Consider the following 25,808-nt stretch of genomic DNA (forward strand, 5'->3'; position numbering starts at 1 on the left):
GGGTTTGGAGAAGACAGACATCTCCGCTCATGCTGATAGCGCATTACCTCACGTTTAAAGATCGACCCCCACACAAACACACACTCATGTCGCTGACAGGTGGACGCTGGGAAATGAATGTACTTAACAGAGTGGAAGTGGCAGCTGCACTTATTCAAGGGCTGGTATTTAAAGGCTCAGGGTTGCATTATTGGCTGCTTATTAGCGCATTCGTTTCATTTTTAGGTAAATGTTTTTGGACAATATGGCCGATTGTGAGGCGTGTGCACATTCAGTCAAACCAAAGATTATTCAGACACCAGATGTCATTTTTGATATTTATTTACTAGTGGGTGCAGGACACTATAGTTCATTTATGTAAGTGAGGATAGAAAAATAAAGTAAACTGTGACATATTATACCCAAAATGTCTTCATACAGTGACTACCAGTAAAATGAATACAAAATTTGGGACCAAAAATTATTCAGACACTTTGACCTGACCATGTTTTGCTGAAGTGTTTTATGTTTAATTGCTAATGCGACCTTTTTACACCACAGACTGAACAAAATGAAGCATTGCTTGGTAATTGGTTGAGCTAAATTGGTATTATCAGATTGTGTAGTTAAATTTAACAGCTGACAGATATTAAACATAATTCATTTGTGAGACAGTCTAACAGAAGGATGGACAAAACCAGTGAAATATCAACTGATTTGATAACTCTGAGTTCTTGTCATATTTTATTACCATTTTCTGAACTATAGCGAATAAAATGTGACAATGTGAGAAATTTTGAAGTTGTCTGAATAAATTTTGGTTTGACTGTATATTTCGTATCAGAAATCTCTCTGGTGGGAGAAAAGATCCCTTTGGAGTTGAATCTCCTGTTGTGTCTCTTACTTTGCTCCTCAGGAATCTGTGTCTCGGGTGTCCTGTCACATCCACATTTAGACACCGTCACCCCTCCTCCATCAGCGCTTCCTTCCACCCTTCCCGCTTTGCCTCTTTCTGACCTTTCCATCTCTCCTACGTCTCTAAAGCCCTGTTTACTCCTGGTATTAAGATGCGTTTTGGTCGACCGGATCACAAGCAGACAAGGGAGACACATTCCCGTTTACTCCTGGTGTTTTAATCCGTCTCTTTTGTCCACTTTCATCCACTTCTGTCCTGATTTCTTCGAGGGGAGCGTCTATGGGCGGGAAAATGGATGGGTTTTTCAGATCTTTCGATCTAATGCACAAAATAAGCTTGTTTACACATGAACGACAACTGAAAAACACACGGAGAGCATCAGCTTTAGTTTCTGCTCTGACAGACTCAAGATCAGCCGAACGCTGCGAGTGTGTGTTAGAAATCGGCCGAACGCTGCGAGTGTGTGTTAGAAATCGGCCGAACGCTGCGAGTGTGTGTTAGAAATAAGCCGAACGCTGTGAGTGTGTGTTAGAAATCGGCCGAACGCTGTGAGTGTGTGTTAGAAATCGGCCGAACGCCTGTGAGTGCGTGTTAGAAATCGGCCGAACGCTGTGAGTGTGTGTTAGAAATCGGCCGAACGCTGTGAGTGTGTTAGAAATCGGCCGAACGCTGCGAGTGTGTGTTAGAAATCGTCCGAACGCTGTGAGTGTGTGTTAGAAATCAGGAATGGTGAGAGAACATTGTGTTTGATACGTTTTTCATCTTCAGACCAAACTTGGTTCTCCAGTCGACAGAGTTTAAACCCCGTCTGTAAACCTCTTCTCATAATGTTACGCATGAGTTCAGTAGACGGAGAGCAGACGAGCTTCTGAGGCTGTGTGAACACACTCGATCACACGAGTGTTTACACTACGAAAGCAATCCGGTCGAATGTGTTTTCATCTTCCTCTGGAAGTGTTGGAAAGTGGACGAGCTCAAAGCGTTTAGACCCGTTTACAGCTGTATTTAGTGTCGTCCACTTGAGATCCGATCGACCAAAACAATCTTAATACCAGGAGTAAACCGGGCCTATATGTCCATCTCCGCTCCAGTTCGTCTCCTCTAAAGGTTCCCAAAACCTCTTAAAACCTCTGAAGATCCTGTAATGACACATCAAGGAGTTGTTGGCAGAAATGGCTCTTGATTAGTAGGTTGTTCTATCTCACCTCATTATGTAATTTCTTTTTCTTCTCGTCACTTATCATCTCTCATTCTCTTCTTTTCGCTAATTTTCGCTTCTGTTCTCGTCTCTTCTCTTCTCATTTGTGACCCTGAACCACAAGACCAGTCACATGATTCATACATCATCTGAAAGCTGAATAAATAAGCTTTCCATTGATGAATTATTTCCATCATTATTTGTTAGGATAGGACAATATTTGGCTGAGATACAACTATTTGAAAATCTGGAATCTGAGGGTGCAAAAAAAATCGAAACATTGAGAAAATCTCCTTTAAAGTTCTACATTTATGTTCGCGATTGTGCTGCATCCATTCACAAAAATAAATGTTTTATATATTTACGGTAGGAAATGTACAAAATATCTTCATGGAACATGATTTTTACTTAATATCCTAATGATTTTTGGCATAAAAGAAAAAACGATAATTTTGGCCCATACAATGTATTGTTGGCTATTGCCACAAATATACCCGTGCGACTCGTGACTGGTTTTGTGATCCAGGGTCACATATGGCCTCATCTCATCTTTTCTCAGTTTTCATGATCTCACTTCTTCTCGTCACACATCATCTCTCATACTCTTCGCTCATTTCCCCCTTTGTTCTTGTCCATTTTTCCTCATGTCTTTCCTCTTCTTGTTTCCTCCTGTCTCGCTCTCTCTTTAGTTAGACGTCTCTATATTTTCTGCGGTCTATATTTGGTGTGTGTGCGGTTGGCGATCCACCCACTCAGCCCTACAGAGACCCCTGGCTTACATCTCCACATTCAATTACACCTCCTCCTCCTTCCCTCTTTCAACCTCTCCATCCGTCTCTCTCATCAGGAACTCCTACATGTCCTGTTGTTCATCACTCCTCCTCCTCTTTCATACATTATTCTGCAGCTCAGCACAAACAAACACACTCAGACTCATTTACATTGAGCAGCTTTGCCCCGTAACACCCACATCTCTGGCACACGGCTCCTCTTGGCATCTCGCACGCTGATATTTATAAGTTTGCTGAAATATTGCTAATGATTTCATCAAAAAACTACAGGAACACTGTAATGTGCAAACTAAAACAACATCACAGTCTGGGGTTTTAACAGATGATTTTGTTCACATTTTCATTGTTATTCCTTTAAGACATATTGACTCTTTCCCCGACACGGTTTAAAAAATAAAATGTTGCCAGCCAGCGCCATCATTCTTTATCATTTTCACTGAAGTTTCAGAATATTTTGTTGTATGAATATCTGAACATGCACACTGCAAAAAATACTTTTCTTACTTAGGCTAGTATTCTTGTTTCCAGTCCAAATATCAAAAAAATTCTTAAATCAAGATTCATTTATTAAAGTAGTAAAATGCCGTAAGATATTATTATGTCTTGTTTTCTGGGGAAATAAATCAAAATTAAGTGAGTTTTTAAAAATTAAAATTAAAATTAAAATGATCTGTCCATGGGGTAAGAAAAATAATCTTGTTTCTGTTTGAACTAACATTATTTTTCTTACCCCATGGACAGATCATTTTGCTTGTTTTAAGCAAAAACTCACTTAATTTTGATTAATTCCCCCGGAAAACAAAACATAATATCTAATAGTAAATGCATCTTGATTTAAGATTTTTAGATATTTGGACTGGAAACCAGACAAAAATACTAAGTAAGAAAAGCATTTTTTGCAGTGCAATATATCAAAAGAAAGAACAGACCCTCTGCTTTTAAACAAAACAAACAAACAAAACTGTTTTATTCTAGCTTAATGCATTCTTTTTTTTAAATCAACACTTGCATGAAGGTAAGTTTCATTAAAAAAAGCTGAGAAAATCTTGTTTTTGTCAAAATCTACATCCGGATCAAAAAGCGTACGGTCTAGAGACGCGTTTTTTTAAAGACAAACCTCTTTTAACTTGAGCACCACATTTTTAGAAAGCCGTTTCATGTGCAAAAGACGCGAGACCCAAATGCAATGATCAAAAACATCCGTTTAGCTCATGTTCACATAGAAGAACAATGGAAAAGCAGAATTCAAAAATGCATAAGACTCTTGAAAAGTTTTTTTTTTAGTTTTTTTATCACAGATGTGTTTAAGTCTGACGGGTTTTAAACCAGCGACTTCTCATTCTGGGTTTATCTTATGTTAAATAATACTTTATTGTAAATACTGTATCAAACAGAGTTCTCCACACAAACCTGGTTTGTGCATGTGAAATGCATTGTATTTCAGTTTTTTGTGTGTGTTTTTGAAGATACCTGTGATCTGAGTTTGTTCCTCTCTCTCAGACGTTCACGGCGTGGTGTAACTCTCATCTGCGGAAAGCAGGAACTCAGATCGAGAACATTGAAGAGGATTTCAGGAATGGCCTCAAACTCATGCTGCTGCTCGAGGTCATTTCAGGTAACGATGACTAGATTCTGGGATAAGCCTTCATTATACTCTTCTAATACAGCAGATCTGAAGTAGATACTGATATTTTAACTTTGTGTTTGCTGATATTACAAGCCACAAGTATGAAATCGTGCTGCAGCAAAATTCACACAGATGAGATAGATAGATAGATAGATAGATAGATAGATAGATAGATAGATAGATAGATAGATAGATAGATAGATAGATAGACAGACAGACAGGTTAGATGATAGATAGATAGATAGATAGATAGATAGACAGACAGACAGACAGACAGGTTAGATGATAGATAGATAGATAGATAGATAGATAGATAGATAGATAGATAGATAGATAGATAGATAGATAGATAGATAGACAGACTGGCCTCAGTGAGTTTGTCATCAGTTGTCATCTTCTACAGTCATATTTAAAAAGAGTTTGTGACTACAGACTGAAGTAAGTGCAGTAAATACACAGTAATAAACATCATAAACTCATGAGCTCATGACTCATAGTTATTTTTCCTTAGAGGAGTCATTAGAAAAGACGGCAACATGCGTGGTTAGTGTTCAGCACATTCGGCAGAATCTGAACAGTTGGTGTGTGTGTGTCTGTCTGTGTGTGTGTGTGTGTGTGTGTGTGTGTGTCTGTCTGTGGTGGTGAGTGTGTGTGTGTGTGTGTGTGTGTGTGTGTGTGTGTGTCTGTCTGTCTTTGTGTGAGTGCGTGTGTGTGTGTGTGTGTGTGTGTGTGTCTGTCTGTCTTTGTGTGAGTGAGTGAGTGAGTGAGTGAGTGTGTGTGTGTGTGTGTGTGTGTGTGTGTGTGATGGAGACATAATGGTCTTTCACCACATATATAACATCATGGATCAAATCACATGCTGTCTGAACATGAAATCAAATGTGCTCATGTTAAATCTTCACTGCATGTTCCTGGTCTTGAGAGATTTATCAGCGTTATTGTGTTCAAACTCGCTCTGACTCTGAAAAGAGTTTTCAATTATAATCAAAATGAATGTCATTTGACTTTAAAGGTGAAGTGTGCATTTTAAAAATGTAAAAATACTGTCTTCTATTCCAGTTTAATATGTAATGGTAGTCTGATTCCCTGAAGACTATAAAACTGTTAATCTGTGGTGCTTTAGTTTCAAAATATTGAGCTTTCTGGCAATGAACAAGTAAAGACAGGGACAAGGACGGACAGGAGTGTTTGGGAAACCAGTCTGGAAGCAGTCATTATTTCTGCAGTTCTGTTCGGTGCCACTAGAGGTGCAGAAGTTTCACTTCACATCAGAATATTGATCTGACTGGTCTTGTTTTCGGCAGGCGAGAGACTTCCCAAGCCGGACAAAGGAAAGATGCGTTTCCACAAGATCGCCAACGTCAACAAGGCTCTGGATTACATCTGTAGCAAAGGAGTCAAACTGGTGTCCATCGGAGCCGAAGGTGGGAATCCTATACGGCATATATATATATATATATATATATAATCTTATACTATCTGTACAACATGTCTGCCATCAAGACTTTTATATACTAACTAGGGCTGTTCATTTAGTGCAGTTTGTACATGCCGCTCGTGTAGTGAAATAGAAATAAAGCAAATATTATACTGAAAATATAATATAATCTCTTAAATGATTTTCATATGGGGTCTTTTCTCAGAAAGTCCACGACCATTCAACATTTTTACAGTAGTTTGTGTAATTTTTTGCCTGAATTTTCAGCATCATTACTCCAGTCTTCAGTGTCAAGATGTTTAAAAGAACAGGGTTTATTTGAAATAGACATTAAAAATGTCACATATTACTGTTGCCTTTAAGGATCAGACTTGTAAAAAAATGCATATGTGATTTATTAATTTTAATAATCAGCATACTAGTTAATAAATTAGATTATATTCAAGTGTTTACAATTGATAGCCTTAATCCTACAGTAAATGTATACATGTAAACCCTCACAATTTTTTTTTTAAATTTTAACCAAAATTCTGTCTTGCTCCGCAGAGATTGTTGACGGCAACGTGAAAATGACTCTTGGAATGATCTGGACCATCATTCTGCGTTTCGCTATCCAGGACATCTCAGTGGAGGGTACACACACACACACACCCACACGCACACACACACACACACACACACACACACATCAGGACAAAGACAATCACGAATCGACTTGACTGCTCATGTTACTGATTCAACACTCATTATCACTTCAGATGAGTTCTGCATAATAAGCAAATGGTTTTCTGTTGTGTGTGTGTGTGTGTGTGTGTGTGTGTGTGTGACTCCACAGAGACATCTGCTAAAGAGGGTCTTCTGCTGTGGTGTCAGAGAAAGACCGCCCCCTACAGGAACGTCAACGTACAGAACTTCCACATCAGGTGACAGTGACTGAACACACACACACACACACACACACACACAGGAGTCAAATCTCTGAACGTCACTTTCTGCTGTCTTTGCTCTATCAGATACGATCTATTAATATCTATTAATTGGAAAATCATCAAAATTCTACACCTACAGTGTTTAATAGGCTTGAACTCCAGATTATCAGATTTCTGTTTTTATTATTTATTAACAACAATTGAAAAACATTTTTACAATTTAAAAAAAGTCTTTAAATTAAATTAGCAATGTCACAAAAACCCATCATAATTAATATCACATTTAGCTTCATTGTTTGAGTGTTATTTTACCATCATAGAGAGAGCTATACTATTATAGCTTTTATCAATATTTTGAATCAGTTGTATTTTATTTTTTTCTGGTTTAATTTTAATTGTAGTTAGTTTTAGTAATTTCTTTGTTGTATTTATTTTTATTTTTTTTACAAGTTTAGTAGTTTTTGTTTATATGGATTTTATTAATTTTATTTTTGTTTTAGTTATTTTAGTACATCAAGTTAAACTAAATAAGTTTAACTTTTTGTATATTTTATTGCAGTTAATGCTCATTTTATTTGAAGTAACAAAAATATTTTTTAATGGTTTTGGTTTTAGTTAACTATAATAACCCTGCATTATTTTGTTATTGGAATCACATTTTTTTTTTTTTTTTTTTTTTTTTACTTCAAAGCTCATGACAAGCATTTGTTTTCATGCAAAATAAACACTTAAATGACTTAATTTTTTTAAAAAAAAATTATTTTATGCAACATTTTGCAATAAGGTCCCATTAGTTAATGCATTGAGCAATTCATTTTGTCACAGTATTTATTATTCTTCGTTAACGTTACTTAACAGATACAACTTTTGATTTTAACAATATTTTAGTAAATATTGAAATAAACATTGAGATTAATAAATGCTTTAAAGGTATTTCTCATTATTAGTTAATGTTAACTACTGTACTTATCTAATGTTAACAAAAGGAAACTTACAGTAAAGTTTAGTGTTTTCTGTATTGTTGAGGCTCTGTTCTCTCAGTAGAGCATCATCATGTATTTCTGTATGTATTGTTGAGGTTCTCTCAGTAGAACATCATCATGTATTTCTGTATGTATTGTTGAGGTTCTCTCAGTAGAACATCATCATGTATTTCTGTATGTATTGTTGAGGTTCTCTCAGTAGAAGGCTATAGTAGGATTGCTCATGTGTTTTGTCTCTGCTGTTTCTCAGCTGGAAGGACGGCCTCGCTCTGTGCGCTCTCATCCACAGACACAGACCAGACCTCATCGACTACTCTAAACTCAGAAAGGTGACAGTCACTCGCACTTTATTGATCAGTTTGCCATTAAAGATTTCACATTTATTCTCTGTGGGGAGTTTTAAGCCATTTCAGCACACAGTATTTATATTTCCACTGTCTACCAATATTTGCTGACTTAGCACGTACCAACTTTGCTCCCAATATACAATCTGCACTTGGTTTTTAGTTTTATTTTGGCCGATCGTTATTCCGAACTTCTCAAAATATATGGAAATATTACGAAGTCTGTAATCATGAGGTTGATCAAGGAAACGTTATATTGCTGCTGGTCCATAAGCGTCACCTGTCAGAGAGTGAATTTACATCATTCAGTCCGTTTGCTGTTCTTGTTTTGTGCAGGTGTGTCTTCTGTAGGTGTTTAGTGGTTGCCTCTAATTTCAAATGGTTACAGATATTTATTTATTTTTTAGGTCAGTTTTGAGCAAAATATAGAGCAAATAAGCAAATAAACTCTGTTATAGAGCAAATAAACAACAAAGAAAATCGTGAAAAAAATAAATAAAATATCGGCCAAATTGCTTGTAAAAAATAAAATCAAAAATCTGAATCGGCAATGAAAAATAATGTTCGGTGCATCCCTACTTGAGTCCAAAGTGCCAGATCTGCTCAAATGTTTGATTTTTAAAAATGTCAATTAATTATAAAATGGATAGTTCTGACACTAAAATCTGGTTGAATGAGCCACACTGGAGTCTTTCTGCTGCTAAAGTCTATGATTGTTCTACAGTCCATTTTGCTTGAATGGCTTAAAATAAAAAACTGTTGGAGAAAAATCATGCAAGCCAAATATAGGACCCACAAACAGGGTTAAAAATAAGGCCTGAAACAAACAAAGAAATGTGCCTTTAAAAATTCATGGAGCAAATAAATGCACCATATTGATGTACAGTGCAATAGAGTAGAGTCATGGCATAAGTTTTCACGGGGTCAGTGTGTCTGATTTTTGTGTTTCCTCTGAAGGACGACCCTATTGGAAACCTGAACACTGCGTTTGAGGTGGCGGAGAAGTACCTGGACATCCCGAAGATGCTCGACGCTGAAGGTGAGTGAAAGCGGGCCTCAAATGATACCCGTTTTTATGGCCTTCAACTAAAATTGTGTTTTCTTGAAACACAAGAATCATGATATGGTCTAATGTGATTATTAAACTTCAAAAGGTGATGCTGTTGCATGTTTTACAGGCTCGCAGTTTCAGAGCAGTGATGAATATCACACATTTATGCCATATTATTGCTTATTATCGATAGATTATGACAGTGTTAACTTCATGGTTTTTATATTGTAACATTCTTTTTCATAAGCAGCACGATGTAGTAAAAGCATAGACATTTCAAAATAAAAGTCCCGGGCTTGTTTATCGAGTATCCTGCATTAAGCACAAACTCTTTTTTTTAATTTTTTTTTATTATTGGTATTTTGATTACACAAACTGTATCTGGCATTTAATTCAAAGCAAACTCTTGTGGCTTTTCTCTTGGCCGTCCCGAAACAAAAGACAGAACATTATTTAACACGTTCACTATATAGATTTTACTAGTATTGGCACAATAATCAGTTTATTGCACTTGTTTAAATACATTATTAGCATGTCAGAAAAATCCAATATTGATCGAATACCTCTAATTCCTATGTATAAACCATTTTCAATACAAATATTGAATAAAACATGTCTTGAGTAATTTAAACGTGCAGATACCCTGTTTTGCGATTAAATGTGTGCCTGGCCTGTTTAATTAAGTAAAAAAAATATTTTGAGATTACATGGTTCTGGGAATACAGTATTCATTTTATTTGTGCAGGTCTTAAAACATCTGAAATTTGGTTTTAAAACCAATTAACCTTCATGCATTATTAGGAGGAGGAGATGCATGTAACAAACACAATTAACTCCCGCCTTTCATTTAAAAGAGCCAGTCATCTTTTTGATAAGACTATTTACTTTACAGGTTAAAAAAAGTAGAAATGTATGATACCAAGGTTGTGGGGTTTTATTGCTGATTTGAAATGTTATTAAAATGTAATCTTGACAAACCAAGTTGCCCGAGATGACCGCAACTCAACATGATTCTCTCTTACTTTTGTCCTCAGACATTGTTAACACCCCTAAACCTGATGAGAAAGCCATCATGACCTACGTGTCCTGCTTTTACCATGCTTTCGCCGGTGCCGAACAGGTAAAAAGTCGCCACAAATCAGATTTCATTTGAATTCAATTTCTCAAACTAAAAAGGCTATCATCATTACAGTGTAAGATGTACAAACTGGGATCAGTTCATGTAAATGATTGAAGGGAAATGATCTGAGTAATGCATTGAGCTTCAAGACACACTCCAGCGTAACGCAGAGTAAATGAACGTGTGAATTAAAGTAAATGAAGTGAGGAGACATGGATACAGGCGCATTAACTCCACACAGAATTGGTTATTTGTCACTAAATGAGCTGCTGGTTTTCTTCGTCTCTCGTCAGGCCGAGACGGCTGCTAACAGAATCTGCAAGGTTCTGGCTGTGAACCAGGAGAACGAGAGGCTGATGGAGGAGTATGAGAAACTGGCCAGTGAGGTGAGGACATCTGCCTGTGTTTCTCAAACCTGTGATTCCAATAGAGCGTTCCAAACGTTCCAAAATTCCAAAGTTCCAAAGACGAGTTGGAATAGTTTGTAAGTGTGTGATTATAAACTGTAAAAGTGAGTAGATGTGTTTTACTGGTCAGCTTGATGATGTTTAATGTTCCCGAAAAGTTCTGTAGTCCCATGTAGCCACTTGATGGCAACCGCCTTTTTCAAGACATTGTAAAGGCGTAAAAATAAAAATAAAATTAGGGCATTACTGATGTATTCTATGTCGTATAATGAAAATTTCTTGAGCTTGTGTTCCCCGCAGACCTTATTTCAGGCATTAAACCAAAAACCCAGTAAGACAAGACAACTGGAAGTGCAAAAATGCTAAATTGTTTCTGGGTTTTAGGACTCATACTCAGACAAAATACATATTACACACATTGAAATAGTACCTTTTTTATAAGTGTAACTCTTTTCTATCAGTACTTTTCGATAAGAAATGCATCTTAAACCAGCCTAACCAGTCAGTAAGCTGGTTTCCACAAGTCACGCTGGTGTGGATTGATGGTTTTACTTACTACCCTGGCTGAAAACGTAAGTTTAAAGTAGCCAGTTTAAACTTACGTTTTCAGCCAGGGTAGTAAGTAAAACACAGGTTTTTCTGATTGTTTAACTGGTGCTAGCAATTCTATACTGCTGTAGCCTTGAAACATGGCGGTTTGCATTGCCAAATGCATAAATGTACACGAAAAATATATCAAATATACCATTTCGGATGAAAACTTTTGGTGTTTTAGTGCAAATGATACATACAGTGCAGCCTCAAATTTGGTAAAAAACACGTAATCTCATAAGGCAACATTATTATGGTATTTTGCTGATAAAAACAAAAGTGATGTGAGGAAAAACTACATTTCAGTGCTTTTGCATTCGCTCGTAAAAGTTTGGGCCGGGGTTCCCCTGAAAAACTCTGCATTCGCTTGCAAATCTTTTGCAAACCTAATCTTGTTCCTTCTAATCCTCCAAACATCATTGTCCGTCTAAACCTCTGTAGTTGTTGGAGTGGATCCGTCGCACCATCCCGTGGCTGGAGAACCGTGTGGCGGAGCAGACCATGCGAGCCATGCAGCAGAAGCTGGAGGACTTCCGGGACTACAGGCGCGTCCACAAGCCTCCACGCGTTCAGGAGAAATGCCAGCTGGAGATCAACTTCAACACCCTGCAGACGAAGCTCCGCTTGAGCAACCGCCCGGCCTTCATGCCCTCCGAGGGGAAGATGGTGTCGGTAAGTCATGAAACCCATCGCAAAACTTAGGTTTCTTCTTTTCGCCCCAATTCTGACCCTTTTGAAAAGCATCTTCTGTATGCTGCTCCTAAGCATTGGTTGAAAACTGTTAGTAGCTTGACTTTATGAACAGCCACTCCCACTCCTTAGAAATCAGCCAATCAAACACTGTAAAAAGTGATCAGTTGAAAAAAATTAGGAAACCCATTGCCTTAAAATTATTAAGTAAATAAACTTCACGCTTAATCGAAAAAATTAAGTAATGTGGAATTTTTTCAATTAAGCATTGAGTTTATTTACTTAATAATTTTAAGGCAACAGGTTTCCTTAATTTGTTTAAGTAAGTGAACTGAACACTTTTTACAGTGAATCGTGTAAATTGATTGAGATTTGACTCATTGATCAAGGTACGATTCGAAACTAAGCGCGTGTTTTGTGTTTTTTTTGCAGGACATTGCTAATGCCTGGAAAGGTCTGGAGCAGGTGGAGAAGGGCTATGAGGAATGGCTCCTCACTGAGATCCGTCGTCTGGAGAGACTCGATCATCTGGCCGAGAAGTTCAAGCAGAAATGCTCCCTGCACGAGTCCTGGACCTCAGGTACTCAAACACAAGGGTTCAAATCTAGGAGGTCTACAATACCTGGAGAAAACCATCCGTTAGCGTTCCCATTCATCTCTAAGATACATAATCCTTTCACACTTTCAAAAAAGGAATACTGTAGATCGCTGGTAAAACGACGCTGTGCGCAATATGTGTGATTTATATGTCACTTACACTTAATGCACGGTCACATTTAGCGTTGTTTGTTGTCATTTCAATAGGAATCCACGTTATCTGGAATTTTTCGTGAGACCAAAACTTTTTAAAATTCAGTACTGGGACACTAATACTGGTACATATACTTTTATAAAGTAAACGTGGGCCAATTTAGTCCAAGAGATATTGAAATCATACACTTGCATTTATATTAGTACACTTACTACATAAAGAATACTTGGAAAATATACTTTAACTTAAACTTCTTTTTTGTCATTTCAATAGGAATCCACGCAATCATGAATTTTTCCCCATGCAGATTTCGCAACAAAGGTTTATGATTCTTACATATTTTGTGCGTCAGGATAATCTTCTCATATGAACACGAATTTTAGTACATTTTTAAACCTAAATATTAAACCTAAAATTTTCGCATCTATTTTCATTAGTTTATATTGTTGTAAAGTTTTCTTTGTTCGAAGCAGAGACCAGTGAGACAGTTGGGATCGCGTTCAACAGAAGTTATTCTTTATTGAGAACTCCTCTGTACGCGGCTGTAGAAACGTCCAACATGATCTAAAGTATATACAGTTTGCATTGTAGTTATATACATTCCAAGGGGGAGGGATTACATAGAGGTGGAGACCCTGAACAAAGCATGCAAATGAAGTAGGAACACACCCTACTCTGAACTATTCACATGCTGATACTGGCCAGGAACTCCAATTCCAATAGCCATCCCAGACCCATTAAAGACAAAAGGTGAAAGTCAATCAACCTAACGATTCAACGTCTGGGCTCCGAAAGGTGAGAATCAAGTGATCTGACTTATTTAAAACACAATAGAGAAAACAGGTCTGGCAGGAAAGGAGACTCTTGCTGGAGACTCAATAAATCAGTATATAAACGTTTATCCGTTTATATACTATTGCAGTAGAAAAACTAAATTAAACATTTAATGAATATGTAATACAACACTTCCCCCTTTGAGAGTTCTAATAACTCTCACAAAAATACAAATTTATACACTTAAAAGTTAATTCTTTTAACTTGTGTAAGTTACAGGCACGTGTAACTTATTCTGTGTTGTGTCCTTGATTTACATGAGTGTCATAGTTCTTCTCAAAACCATAACTGTTGACACCTGCGACGCAGGGTGTACAATGTCATATAAACTACATGATTACACAGAAAACCATGTAGCATAACAGTGGAATTCTTGAAAGTCCATGGCGCCTGAATAGCTGTGAAGTCTGTTTCCTGTAGCGTCCATTTCCCACGTAGAGTCGCTCTGATGACTCGTCCCTCATGAGGCTTGTTCATGGAAATCTGAGGTGATGCTTTACACCAGGTTTCTGCTTGCGAAGACATCAACACATACGAGTAACACAAGAAAACAAAGAAACAGCAGAACAGCAATATTCATGCATAGACTTCATCCTTCCATAAGTCATTTGATCGTATAGTGGTTTTAAGTCTAACTGTTATCAAAGTACACTTAAAAGTTCATTCTTGTAACTTGAAAAAGTTACAGGCACAAGCATGATCTGTGTTGTTCATCTGTAATTGCATGCTGACACAGAAACATAACATGCAACTAGGGTCCGTGAATTTTCTCTGCGTTGTGTATTTTTTCTTTTTCTTTGGTGATAGTTCGTTCAGCAGTGGGTCTGGTTGTCTTCTTGAGGTTGGGGCTTCATACGCAGATGAGACGGTCGTTGCATATGGATCTTGAAAAAGCCATCAAGTTTTATCTGCACACTGTAAGACAGAAAAACAGAAAAACAGAGAGCAGTATTTCTTCAAAACACTATGGTTGTAGCAGTTTAAACACTATGGTTCTATCGTTTTCAGAGTCTACTGTTGTCGTTTCATTCTTTCCCTATTTCTTAATTGATTTGACACCTATGGACCAGTGAGGTAAGGATGGACTAAATCGGGAAAGGCCTATGAGGTAGTGTCTTCACCCTGGGTTCACCCCCGAAGCCTGTTGCGTCAGTTCCTCCCAGGGCACCTCACTTGTCCGTGTCCTATTCTGTCCCTGTGTTGTGTACACACTGTACAGTGTGTGAGAAAATTTGCACATTTCCATTCTGCAGTGAAACATCAGTCCTAATAAACATCATTAACAGAGGATGGTTGTCTGACTGCAATATTCTATGGCATAACATTTAAGGCTGTGAGTTTTCTGAATGTCCCCCAAACAAAGGCTGTGACAGTCACTAAGTCTTTCATCTTTGTTGTGAGTTACTGGGGAGATTAAGCAATCACAGCCCAAATGGTTAACACCTCAAAAAGCTTACCCACGAGTCCAATGACGAGGGGAGGGGTTGCTTTAAAGTAGCAAACAAATGTAGTAAGAGCTGCATAACATTGTTAACTTGTCTTAAGTTATTTTTGTTTTTTCTACATTCATTTCCAAAATGTCCGTGCTTGCCACAGTAAGAACAACTGGCTTCTCTAGGACTTTTGCGTTTCTTTGGCTTCTCTGAGTTGACCATAACAGAAACTGCTGCAATTCTTACTCTCTCTTTGACATCAGAATCTCTTTCCCAAATAGCTAAACTGTCCAAGTTGTCTTGCAGAGTTCTCGTACACCATGTGATGTTTAAGTAAGGCAACGCCTTTCTGTGTTCTGGCAAAAGACAATGAAACCATGTGCGAACCAAAGGGCCATTATCACCTAACACCTTCTCTGGCGTGTCAGCAATTCCGCTGTAAGCGGCAGCGGTCTGGCAAAATCTTTCTGTGTACTCACAAACAGTTTCCCCCTTCTTCTGTACACAATTGGTAATTTTTGACCAATCGATTTTGGGTCCTAAGATATTCTTTAGGATTTTCAAAACACCTTCTCTCAAATCGCCTTTACTGACATGTTGCAGTTCGGAAGTAACAGCAGACTCAAAATTGTTGAATTCAGATTCAGTTAGAATTTGTGACATCAGCTGTGTGACTTCCGGCAACGACATGTCGTAAAGACGCATTTTGCTGAACAATGCTCTTCTAAATTCAGAAAAATTTGTACGTGCTGAGGGTAAACTCTGGGAGAGTCTATCTATATCCTTAGGACCTAAAGATGTTTTGGCAACCGTTTGTATTTGGACAACAGAAGAGTTCGGAGTAACACTTTCAGTTCCCTGAGATCTTCTCCTAGCCCCACAAACCTGCACTGAATCTACAGGCTGATCAGTTACTGATTGGATGGCTACATTTGTTTCAACGAAAGCTTTTAAGTCAGGATAATTGTTATCAGGCTGACTAACTTCTTCCACATCAGTTTTTTCTGCATCTTTGTTGCAGTTTACTTTCTTAGTCAACGAAGATATTCTAGCATGGAGCTCTTTGATCTGTTTCTCTAGCTCAGAGTTGCGCTTAGACTGTTCTGTAGCTAGGGTTAAACCGAATTCTCTGTGACAGAAGATAATGCCTTTGACACTGTTCTTGCGAATACTTTCTCCTAGTACCTTTTTACAATCTTCGATTGACCAAACTTTGCCTGGATCAATGCTAAATTTCTTTGTTAAATTCAATCTGACTTCCTCAGTCACGATTGAGTCCATGTGCTCTGATAACAAAGACTTAAATTCACTATCTGTCCAAAAAGGTGTAATCTGTCTAGTACTTTTCCTAAACATTTTGTGAATTTCTGTTACCACAAACAAAACACTAAAAAAAAAACTTCTCTCTACTGTCTTGCAAACAGAGGGTACAATCTTATTAGCACATGAGGCTAAATCTAATTCTAAAGCTAATTCTCTAGCTTACAGATAGGTCTTCTCTAGCAAGAGCATACACACAATATTAACATGTAACTGTTAATCTTCCCTGCCAACAACAGGGGGTAAATTTCATCTCTAAAAGAAAAACTTTTTTAGAGGCTCATCTTTAGTTAACCAAACTCTACAGCTGTTTGTTAACTACTTCTCTGAACGGCGCAGAGGAAAACATTTGTACTGGTCTGCATTGGTTCTTTGAATGGATTGAAACTCACCGAGTCTTTGGTTGTACAGAAAACATTCGTCTGGAACTCAGTCAGCTTTGTTGAGATCTTTGAGCTTGAAGTTTCAAGATTCAGTCTGGGACTCAGTCAGCTTTGTTGAGATCTTTGAGCTTGAAGTTTTCAATCTGGAGGAAGCTGGAAAGATTCAGTCTGGCAATCTTTGTCAAATCTTTTGTTGAGCTTGAAGTTTCAAGATTCAGTTCATTGAGCTTAAAATTCTTTGAGTTTCCTTCTCCATCCGGGTCACGGCACCATCTGTTGTAAAGTTTTCTTTGTTCGAAGCAGAGACCAGTGAGACAGTTGGGATCGCGTTCAACAGAAGTTATTCTTTATTGAGAACTCCTCTGTACGCGGCTGTAGAAACGTCCAACATGATCTAAAGTATATACAGTTTGCATTGTAGTTATATACATTCCAAGGGGGAGGGATTACATAGAGGTGGAGACCCTGAACAAAGCATGCAAATGAAGTAGGAACACACCCTACTCTGAACTATTCACATGCTGATACTGGCCAGGAACTCCAATTCCAATAGCCATCCCAGACCCATTAAAGACAAAAGGTGAAAGTCAATCAACCTAACGATTCAACGTCTTGGCTCCGAAAGGTGAGAATCAAGTGATCTGACTTATTTAAAACACAATAGAGAAAACAGGTCTGGCAGGAAAGGAGACTCTTGCTGGAGACTCAATAAATCAGTATATAAACGTTTATCCGTTTATATACTATTGCAGTAGAAAAACTAAATTAAACATTTAATGAATATGTAATACAACAATATCCAGCTGGTGGCTTTTATGCATTCATTAGCCGGCGAAGTTTCATATTTAAAGTTAGTGATGTGAGAAAGCAAACTATCGTCATGCAGACGACAGAAACTTGTAAACAAATCAGAAATGAATTTGATTTCAGTTCTTTTTTATCATCACCGTAATACATATTTTGTTATTTTGATCATCATCAAATGTCCCAAAATAGAAGCAAATAACGTGTGAGAGTATACATACACTATATGTGTCTAATTTCAATGCTATGGCCTTTGTGTAGATATAAAGATGGCCAACTTTAAGCATGTATGATGGTAACACTTTACAATAAGAGTCCATTTTTAACTTTAACTAAGGTTAATAAAAGTATTGTTCATTTGTTAATGTCAACATTTACTAATACATTTTAAAGTTGTATCTCTTAAAATTAGTTAAAACACTATGAACTAACATGAATGTTCAAGGTATAATTAATATATTCATATTTTTATATTAAAAAGTATAGAACACTTTCATGGTTCAGTACTGTTTCTACATTTTTGTAATGAAGTTTAGCACTATTTTATGTTTAATGCTTGTTTTCATTCAGTATCCATTCGGTTGATTAACCGGTTATCGGTCAGCGTGGTCCAACCTAGTTATCGTTATCGGTAAAATCCACTATCGGTCGACCTCTACTTCATACATCATTACACTATTGACACTAGACAATGGACTTAATTGACCGTTCGCAAAGACCCGCCCCCTTTAGTTACTATTGCTATGTCTGACAAGCCATGCCGCTCTCACGCCACACGTTCTCACGCAGTGAAACATACACCGTGGAGCAGAGAGGACACTGACAGACAGACCAGCTTACTTTTGATATGAAACAAAGTCTCAACTTTCAAATTTGGTCATTTTTTTAATGAAATTTAAACAATAAATACAGTTTTGTGGCTCTTTAATGTGTCTGACAGATCCTCAGTTAAAGCTGCTCGTGAGCCGATCAACTTACTTCTAGTTAATTTATAGCATCAAATAAACATGAACATCAGAAGGAATGTTGTTTTAACCGTGGAAAGACGTCAGTACACACCGTTTTTCAAGTTCAAATCCTCCAACGTTAATCTACTAACTATGGTGCGGATGGCGGATTACGATTGGTCAGATCGCCTGTCAATCAAACTCCCTGCGAAGGGTCAATTGCCTGCAAAATGTCACTATTGTGACTCCATCTTTACAGCAAAACGAACATGTGTAGGCATCCAGAACGTGTGGCTGATTTGAGGTTCTCTGTTTGCAGGAAAGGAGCACCTGCTGTCTCAGAAGGACTACGAGACGGCCTCTCTGATGGAGATCAGGGCTCTCATGAGGAAACACGAGGCGTTCGAGAGCGATCTGGCCGCCCACCAGGACAGAGTGGAGCAGATCGCAGCCATCGCTCAAGAGCTGAAGTAAGAGAGTTTTAATGGGTGAATCTCACGAAACCCGTCAGAGACATGTTTAGCCCCAAAATCAAAAGAATGAAATAAGTAATAATATATTGTTGTTATATGTTAATATATTTGGTTACACTTTGTTTTGATGGTCCCCTTTAGACATTCTGTTGACTATATTTATTATAATAATTATATACTGTAAGTAACCTAACATTGCAACTACATGTCAACTAACTTTCATTAGAGTATTAGTTGAGTATTAATATTATTAGTAGACTGTTAAGGGTGGGTTTAGGGTTAGAAGAATAAGTAGTTGCAAAGTTACTTACAGTCAGAAGAATGTCTGTTGGGGAAGCATCACAATAAAGTGTTAGCAGACATTATGCAGAAAGTCTACTAATACTCTAATGAGAGTTAGTTGCAAAGTTACTTATAGTCAACAATGTCTGAAGGGGCCCATCAAAATATGTTTGATGAGGTTCAATAATGAATGTATTTAACACAATGACAGGTTTCATCCAGAGATCTCCATACAGCTTTTCAAAGGTGCTCAGATTTGTCTTTCTCTCTGACTAGTGAGCTGGACTATCATGATGCCACTACAGTCAACGCCCGCTGCCAGGGCATCTGTGACCAGTGGGACAACTTGGGAACCCTCACCCAGAAGAGAAGGGACTCTCTGGAGGTGAACACACACGCCACACACCTGAATCAAACTCACATCTAGAACAGTTTGAAGACATGTATTGACTGCCCACTGTAAAGGTGCAAATGGAATACCAGTCATGCCAACATTTATTCTGACACCTTCAACATTTCTCACATTATCACAGTTTATTCGCTATAGTTTAGAAAATGGTAATAAAATATGACAAGAACTCAGAGTTATCAAATCAGTTGATACTGTATTTCACTGGTTCTCACAAATGAATTAGGCTGAATAGCTGTCAGCACAATCAGATAATACCAATTTAGCTCAACCAATTACCAAGCAATGCTTTATTTTGTTCAGTCTGTGGTGTAAAAAGGTCACATTAGCAATCAAAACATGGTCAGGTCAAAGTGTCTGAATAATTTTTGGTCCCAAATTTATATAAATGTTACTGGTAGTCACTGTATGAAGAATTTTTGGGTATAATATGTCACAGTTTACTTTATTTTTCTATCCTCACTTACATAAATGAACTATAGTGTCCTGCACGCACTAGTAAAAAATAAAATAAAAAATTATATCTGGTGTCTGAATAGTTTTTGGTTTGACTGAATGTAAAAAGATTATCAGGAAATGATTTGTGAAAGTTTTTTGCAAATTACTGTAGCTGAATGTTTTCTTTCTTCCACCAGCGTGTAGAAAAACTGTGGGAAACAATTGATCAGCTGTACCTGGAGTTCGCCAAGAGGGCGGCGCCCTTCAACAACTGGATGGATGGAGCCATGGAGGATCTACAGGACATGTTCATTGTGCACAGCATTGAGGAAATCCAGGTTAGAAGCAGGACATTTCATGCACAATTGATTTAATATACTGTGCATTGAGGTGCAGGTTTAAAGATGACACCAAACTGCAATTGCAATGCATTAAACTTCCATAATGTGATGCATTTCCAAGTGAAAAGAATATTCAGCTTGAAATAATACCATAATATTGGGAGAAAGCCTGCAGTCTCTTGCGTTCTTAGACTTGAGAACCAGCCTCAGTCAGTGTGAAAGGACAAGCCAGTGTTTCTGTGCAATGCTCTTAAAGCACCAATGTTTATGCCTCTGAATGGGTAAACATCCATCCAGTTCTCAAAGCGGTTCACTAAGCTTATGATTAAACTTCATATTTGAAATCACCAATGAAATTTGACAACTTTCTCATACATTGTTTCTAAATGCTGAAATCATGAAAAAAAAAAAATGCATTTTTCAGGCCGAGTCATAAGTCCGTGTCTTAGAACACTGATAACTTTACCAGTTGCTGATTGGCTATTTTATTTAGAAGGCGGGACTTGTTCCACCATTTTGCACATGACATTGCACTTTCTCCCATTCAGAGTAATATGAGTGCATTGTCTTTGTATATCTATAGTCTTTGTTTAAACACTACTATAAGACATTTGCTGGTTATTGAACGGTGAAACTATTTTAACTACAGCTTTAATGTTTTTATCCTCCATTTGTCTTTCAGAGTCTGATCACAGCTCACGACCAGTTCAAGGCCACCATCCCAGAAGCCGACAAGGAGCGCATTGCCATCATGGGCATCCAGAACGAGATCACGAAGATCGCTCAGACCTACGGCATCAAGCTGGTCGGAGTCAATCCATACACGGTCCTCAGCCCACAGGACATCAGCAACAAATGGGATGCTGTGAGTACACAATACACACACACACAATTTCAGGGCTGCCAACTCTCACGCATTTAGCGTGAGACTCATGCAATTGACACTTTTCACACGTAGGCTAACATTTACCTCAGGAAAGCCATATAATGACCATAACATGTTCGTTTTTATAATAAAACCCCCATTATATTTATTATATTTTTAACCTTTTAATAACAATACCAGCTGACGGGGCTCTCTGTATGTTTACAGCATTAGGTGATTTTCCTGAGAAAAATAACATGTATCTACTATACCTAATTTTTATTCAAATGAATCGATATTGAATTAAGATCAGAATCAAATCACAAGAATTTAATTGAAATCGTGAAATGTGTGTCAAGCAATAATAAAAGCAGTAAAGTGTACCATGTAAACATTGTAACATGTTGTCACTAAACTTTTTTTTATACAATTCTGTTTAGTTACCAAATGTTTTGACAATCACAATACACTTATTGTGTGATGCAAATCCTCCATAATTCTCTCTCCAAGCTAAACTCAAAAGTTGGCAGCCCTGGTAATGTACTTGATTGGGTGAGAGCCTGGACAGACTGTGTGATATTGTCTGATCTGATCTGCAGGTGAGGCAGCTCGTTCCCCTCAGAGACCAGATGCTACAGGAGGAGGTTGCAAGACAACAGGCCAACGAGAGACTGAGGCGCTCGTTCGCCGCTCAGGCCAACATCATCGGACCCTGGATTCAGACCAAGATGGAGGTGAGCTTATTCAACAGCTGTTGAGTGTAATGGGAAGGATGTGAGTGTTGGGAAGTTTCACACCTGAAAGTCCGAATCAAAGTTCATGTTTTTATGTTTATTTCTAATTCATTTAGGCGGACAACAAGGCTACCAAGTACTGCGCACAGTGCGCAGCTAATTAATTTAACGTTTTTTTTCCTAACCTAATTTTTAGTCGATTTTTAGTCGAAAATTTCAAGACTTCAGTCGACCAAGATTTTCTTTGGTTGATTACAGCCCTACAGACGCTTATCGTTGCCACTATACTGTTATTATTACGGCATTACTCCCTGCAGCACCAACTATACTCTAGGCTAGTTCAAATTCGCCAAATGAACGTCCTCGTTGTGCGAACATTTTATTGTCGCCAACAAGAAAGGAGGAGAAGACTCAAGCAATCCCGCGGGAACCACCAGAACGTCCTGTAAATGGTCTGAAAGTCCGAACCATACAGAAAATGCTTTCACAATAGAAATGAACCAAACCTTTGTTCAGTTTGATCCGGACCGAGATTACCTATTTTCGTCTGCCCAAATTTCGTCTGTTTGGTCCGGACCGTGGTCCGGGGGAGGTTTCACACCTGTAATTTTGATTCGGATCAAACTGAAAAGTCAGAAAATCCGGACCAAAAAGGTAGGTGTGAAAGGGCCCTAAAGTAGCATGAGCTCTCTCAGAAGTATAATTCGCTTTAGTGTATTGATTCGTTCAACCAACGCGTGTAAATCAGGGTTGGGCAACTTAAGTCCTGCAGAGTTCAGCTCCAACTCTAATCAAACACAGCTGACCCAGATAATCAGTGTCTTCAGGATTATTAGGCTGTGTCTGAAATCACCCCCTATCCCGTTAATTAGGGCACTATTTGAGGGTAGTCATTTGTAGTGGTGTCCGAAACCATAGTGGACGTTATCAAGTGCACTCATTCAATCCCATAATGCACTGCAATAACAAGTGTACAACTGATGTACGCTCAACGGCTAGAGAATACCCATAATGCACTGTGAGAGTCGCGCACTGATTGAATTCCCGCGTCTGACCAGAAGATGGCGCCGCAGCTGAATCATACATCCATCCACTTTCCATTTGGTCCAGCATAATATCATATAGGTATAAATTCCTTTTTTAATTGATTATGAAATTGTTTAAAGTTTATATAGTTATCATGACAGAGTTTTCAGGATTAATCTTTTCATTATTGCTGGAGCTGCCAGTTTGCTAAGTTATTAATAAACAGCACAAACTATGTAAAAGCTGCAGCCCTTCCGGCACTCAGTGTCCGAATTCACTCACTCGTTTTCATTCACTCCGTCAAGTGGAGTAATGGAGGGAATAGTGTAGTGACACAGGACACTGGCCCTCCAGGACCGAAGTTGCCCATCCCTGATGCAAATGAACTAATTCACAGACAGCCTCTGTTCTGAGAAAACTATACTAAATGCTGCTGCGTGATGTTTAAAACTTTGTTATATATACAGTACAGGTCAAAAGTTTGGAAACATTACTATTTTTAATGTTTTTGAAAGAAGTTTCTTCTGCTCATCAAGCCTGCATTTATCTGATCAAAAATACAGAATTTTTTTTTAATATTGTGATATATTATTACAGTTTAAAATAATTGGTTTTCAATTTATTATACTTTAAATGATCATTTATTTCTGTGATGCAAAGCTGAATTTTCAGGATCATTACTCCAGTCTATCACATGATCCTTTAGAAATCATTCTAAGATGATGATTCATTATCAAAGTTGGAAACAGTTCTGCTGCTTAATATTTTTAATATAAGAAATCTTTTGTAACAACAATATACACTACTGGTCAGTACAGGGTATCTGCACAATTTTTAAAGTCAAATTTAAGGCTTTTTAAGACCTGAAGAAATCAAAATTAATACCGTACATTAGGGGTGCGCAATATTGACAAAAATATGTCTAGATATTTTCAAAGTTTTGTTGATAATAATTAAATGATATTTTACTGATTGTATTTTTGTACTGGTACCCTGGCTGGTTTAGGCCTGTTGTTGACAGAAGACTCACGAAGATATTCATATTTTTTTATATTCTATGCAGTGGTCACAGTTCACAGTAGTGACCGAAATTAACATTTTTATTAAGGGGCAATATTTGCCACCTTAAATTGATTTCCAGGGGCATTTTCACCTATATATGGATATTGTTTCTAAACGTATTTAGAGGTATGCATCACCTTTTATGTCAAATTCTAACATTCAAATTAAATTATATTAGAATAACACAGTACCAATGTCAAATTAAATCATTAAATTAAAATCCATCCTTGCAGTGCAGAAATGACACAGAAGCGGCATCAAAACTGGCATTACTATATTTACACTTCATTTACAATTGCATAAATAAAGCTATTCAATATTTAAATATGAAATGATTTATAATTTGAACGTTTTAATTAAAGGATACTTTAAATATGAAACTGAAACCACCAGTAGGTGGCGGCAAGTCACTGTCTTAATAAGCGAGTTGTTGGAGTCAACCGATTTGTTCAAACGGCTGATTCATTCAAAAAACAAGTGATTGTTCATTGAATCGTTAAAATGATTCGTTCAAAACGCGGATTTCAGTAAAAAAAAAAAAAAAAAAAAAAAAAATCATCGCTGTCTGTTGGACCACGGCTTCATTATGAAAATCTCGTCGGCAATATAAAGTGAAAATTGACAATATTGTGTCCAAAAAGTAACTGACAATGTTAACTTTATTGTTAATTTAACTGTTGTATAAAATAAATAGCACATTTGCAATTGTGCAAAGGAAAACGGCACTCTTGATAGCCTATTCTAATATAACAACATATAAGTTACATATAAGACAAAAACTCATTTGGGGACATCTATAAACTGACACATCACGCAGTGAAAGCAAGCATGAGAGAAACGTGATGTCAGCTCGCACTCGCAGTGCCTCGTACATAGTTAAAACAATGATTACAATATCATCATAGTTCATAGACAATATCGCACACTCCTAAGCACATAAAGAATGAACTTACAATTGGACTGACATTTACTCGTTTTCTTCTCTCCTCTCGCGTGCAAGAGACAGACGTAGGCTAATATGCTGCCGTAAGTGACGCGAATTGTCACGTGAACAACCAAATCCACCAAGATAGAATTAAAAAAATAATAAGAGCCGCTAATTAGATAGTTTTAATTTCGAAACCATTTAGATAAGTCTAAGTCAAAGTGTCATCTAAAATTTAAGACCTTTCATCAATAAAAATAAGACATTTTTACAAAAATTATAATTTTTAAGACTTTTTATGGCCTTAAATTTAAAAAATCTAATTTAAGACCTTTTAAGACTTTTTAAGGATCCGCGGGGACCCTGTCAGTAATTTGGGGTCAGTAGTTTTTTTTTTCTTTCTTTTTTTGAAATAAATCAATACTTTTATTCAGCAAGGATGTGTTAAATTGATAAAAAGTAATAGTAAAGAAGATTTATATTATTAGAAAATATTTTTTTATTTTGAATAAATGCAGTTCTTTTTAACCTTTTATTCATCAAATATATGAGGCAGCAGAACTGTTTCCAACACTCATAATAAATCAGAATATTAGAATGATTTCTAAAGGATCATGTGATAGACTGGATGTCACATGTGACACTGAATACTGGAGTAATGATGCTGAAAATTCAGCTTTGCATCACAGAAATAAATGATAATTTAAAGTATAATAA

The 25,808-nt window shown here is 37.3% G+C and overlaps 1 protein-coding gene across 1 annotated transcript in view; it reads left to right on the forward strand.

Annotated features, from left to right (window-relative positions):
• actn3b (actinin alpha 3b) overlaps positions 1 to 25,808 on the forward strand; it is a 41,656-nt gene that overhangs the window by 9,551 nt on the left and 6,297 nt on the right. Inside the window, exons 2-16 of the mRNA XM_084107534.1 lie at positions 4,385 to 4,499; positions 5,816 to 5,935; positions 6,496 to 6,582; positions 6,785 to 6,872; positions 8,112 to 8,190; positions 9,163 to 9,244; positions 10,291 to 10,376; positions 10,670 to 10,762; positions 11,816 to 12,046; positions 12,497 to 12,644; positions 18,856 to 19,006; positions 19,568 to 19,676; positions 20,336 to 20,476; positions 21,162 to 21,344; positions 21,944 to 22,078. Coding sequence (XP_083963660.1) covers positions 4,385 to 4,499; positions 5,816 to 5,935; positions 6,496 to 6,582; positions 6,785 to 6,872; positions 8,112 to 8,190; positions 9,163 to 9,244; positions 10,291 to 10,376; positions 10,670 to 10,762; positions 11,816 to 12,046; positions 12,497 to 12,644; positions 18,856 to 19,006; positions 19,568 to 19,676; positions 20,336 to 20,476; positions 21,162 to 21,344; positions 21,944 to 22,078 — 1,848 coding nt within the window. The remainder of the gene's footprint in view (positions 1 to 4,384; positions 4,500 to 5,815; positions 5,936 to 6,495; positions 6,583 to 6,784; positions 6,873 to 8,111; positions 8,191 to 9,162; positions 9,245 to 10,290; positions 10,377 to 10,669; positions 10,763 to 11,815; positions 12,047 to 12,496; positions 12,645 to 18,855; positions 19,007 to 19,567; positions 19,677 to 20,335; positions 20,477 to 21,161; positions 21,345 to 21,943; positions 22,079 to 25,808) is intronic.

Source organism: Abramis brama, assembly GCF_963993115.1.
Source record: "Abramis brama genome assembly, chromosome: 3".
In the NCBI taxonomy this organism is placed as follows: domain Eukaryota; kingdom Metazoa; phylum Chordata; class Actinopteri; order Cypriniformes; family Leuciscidae; genus Abramis; species Abramis brama.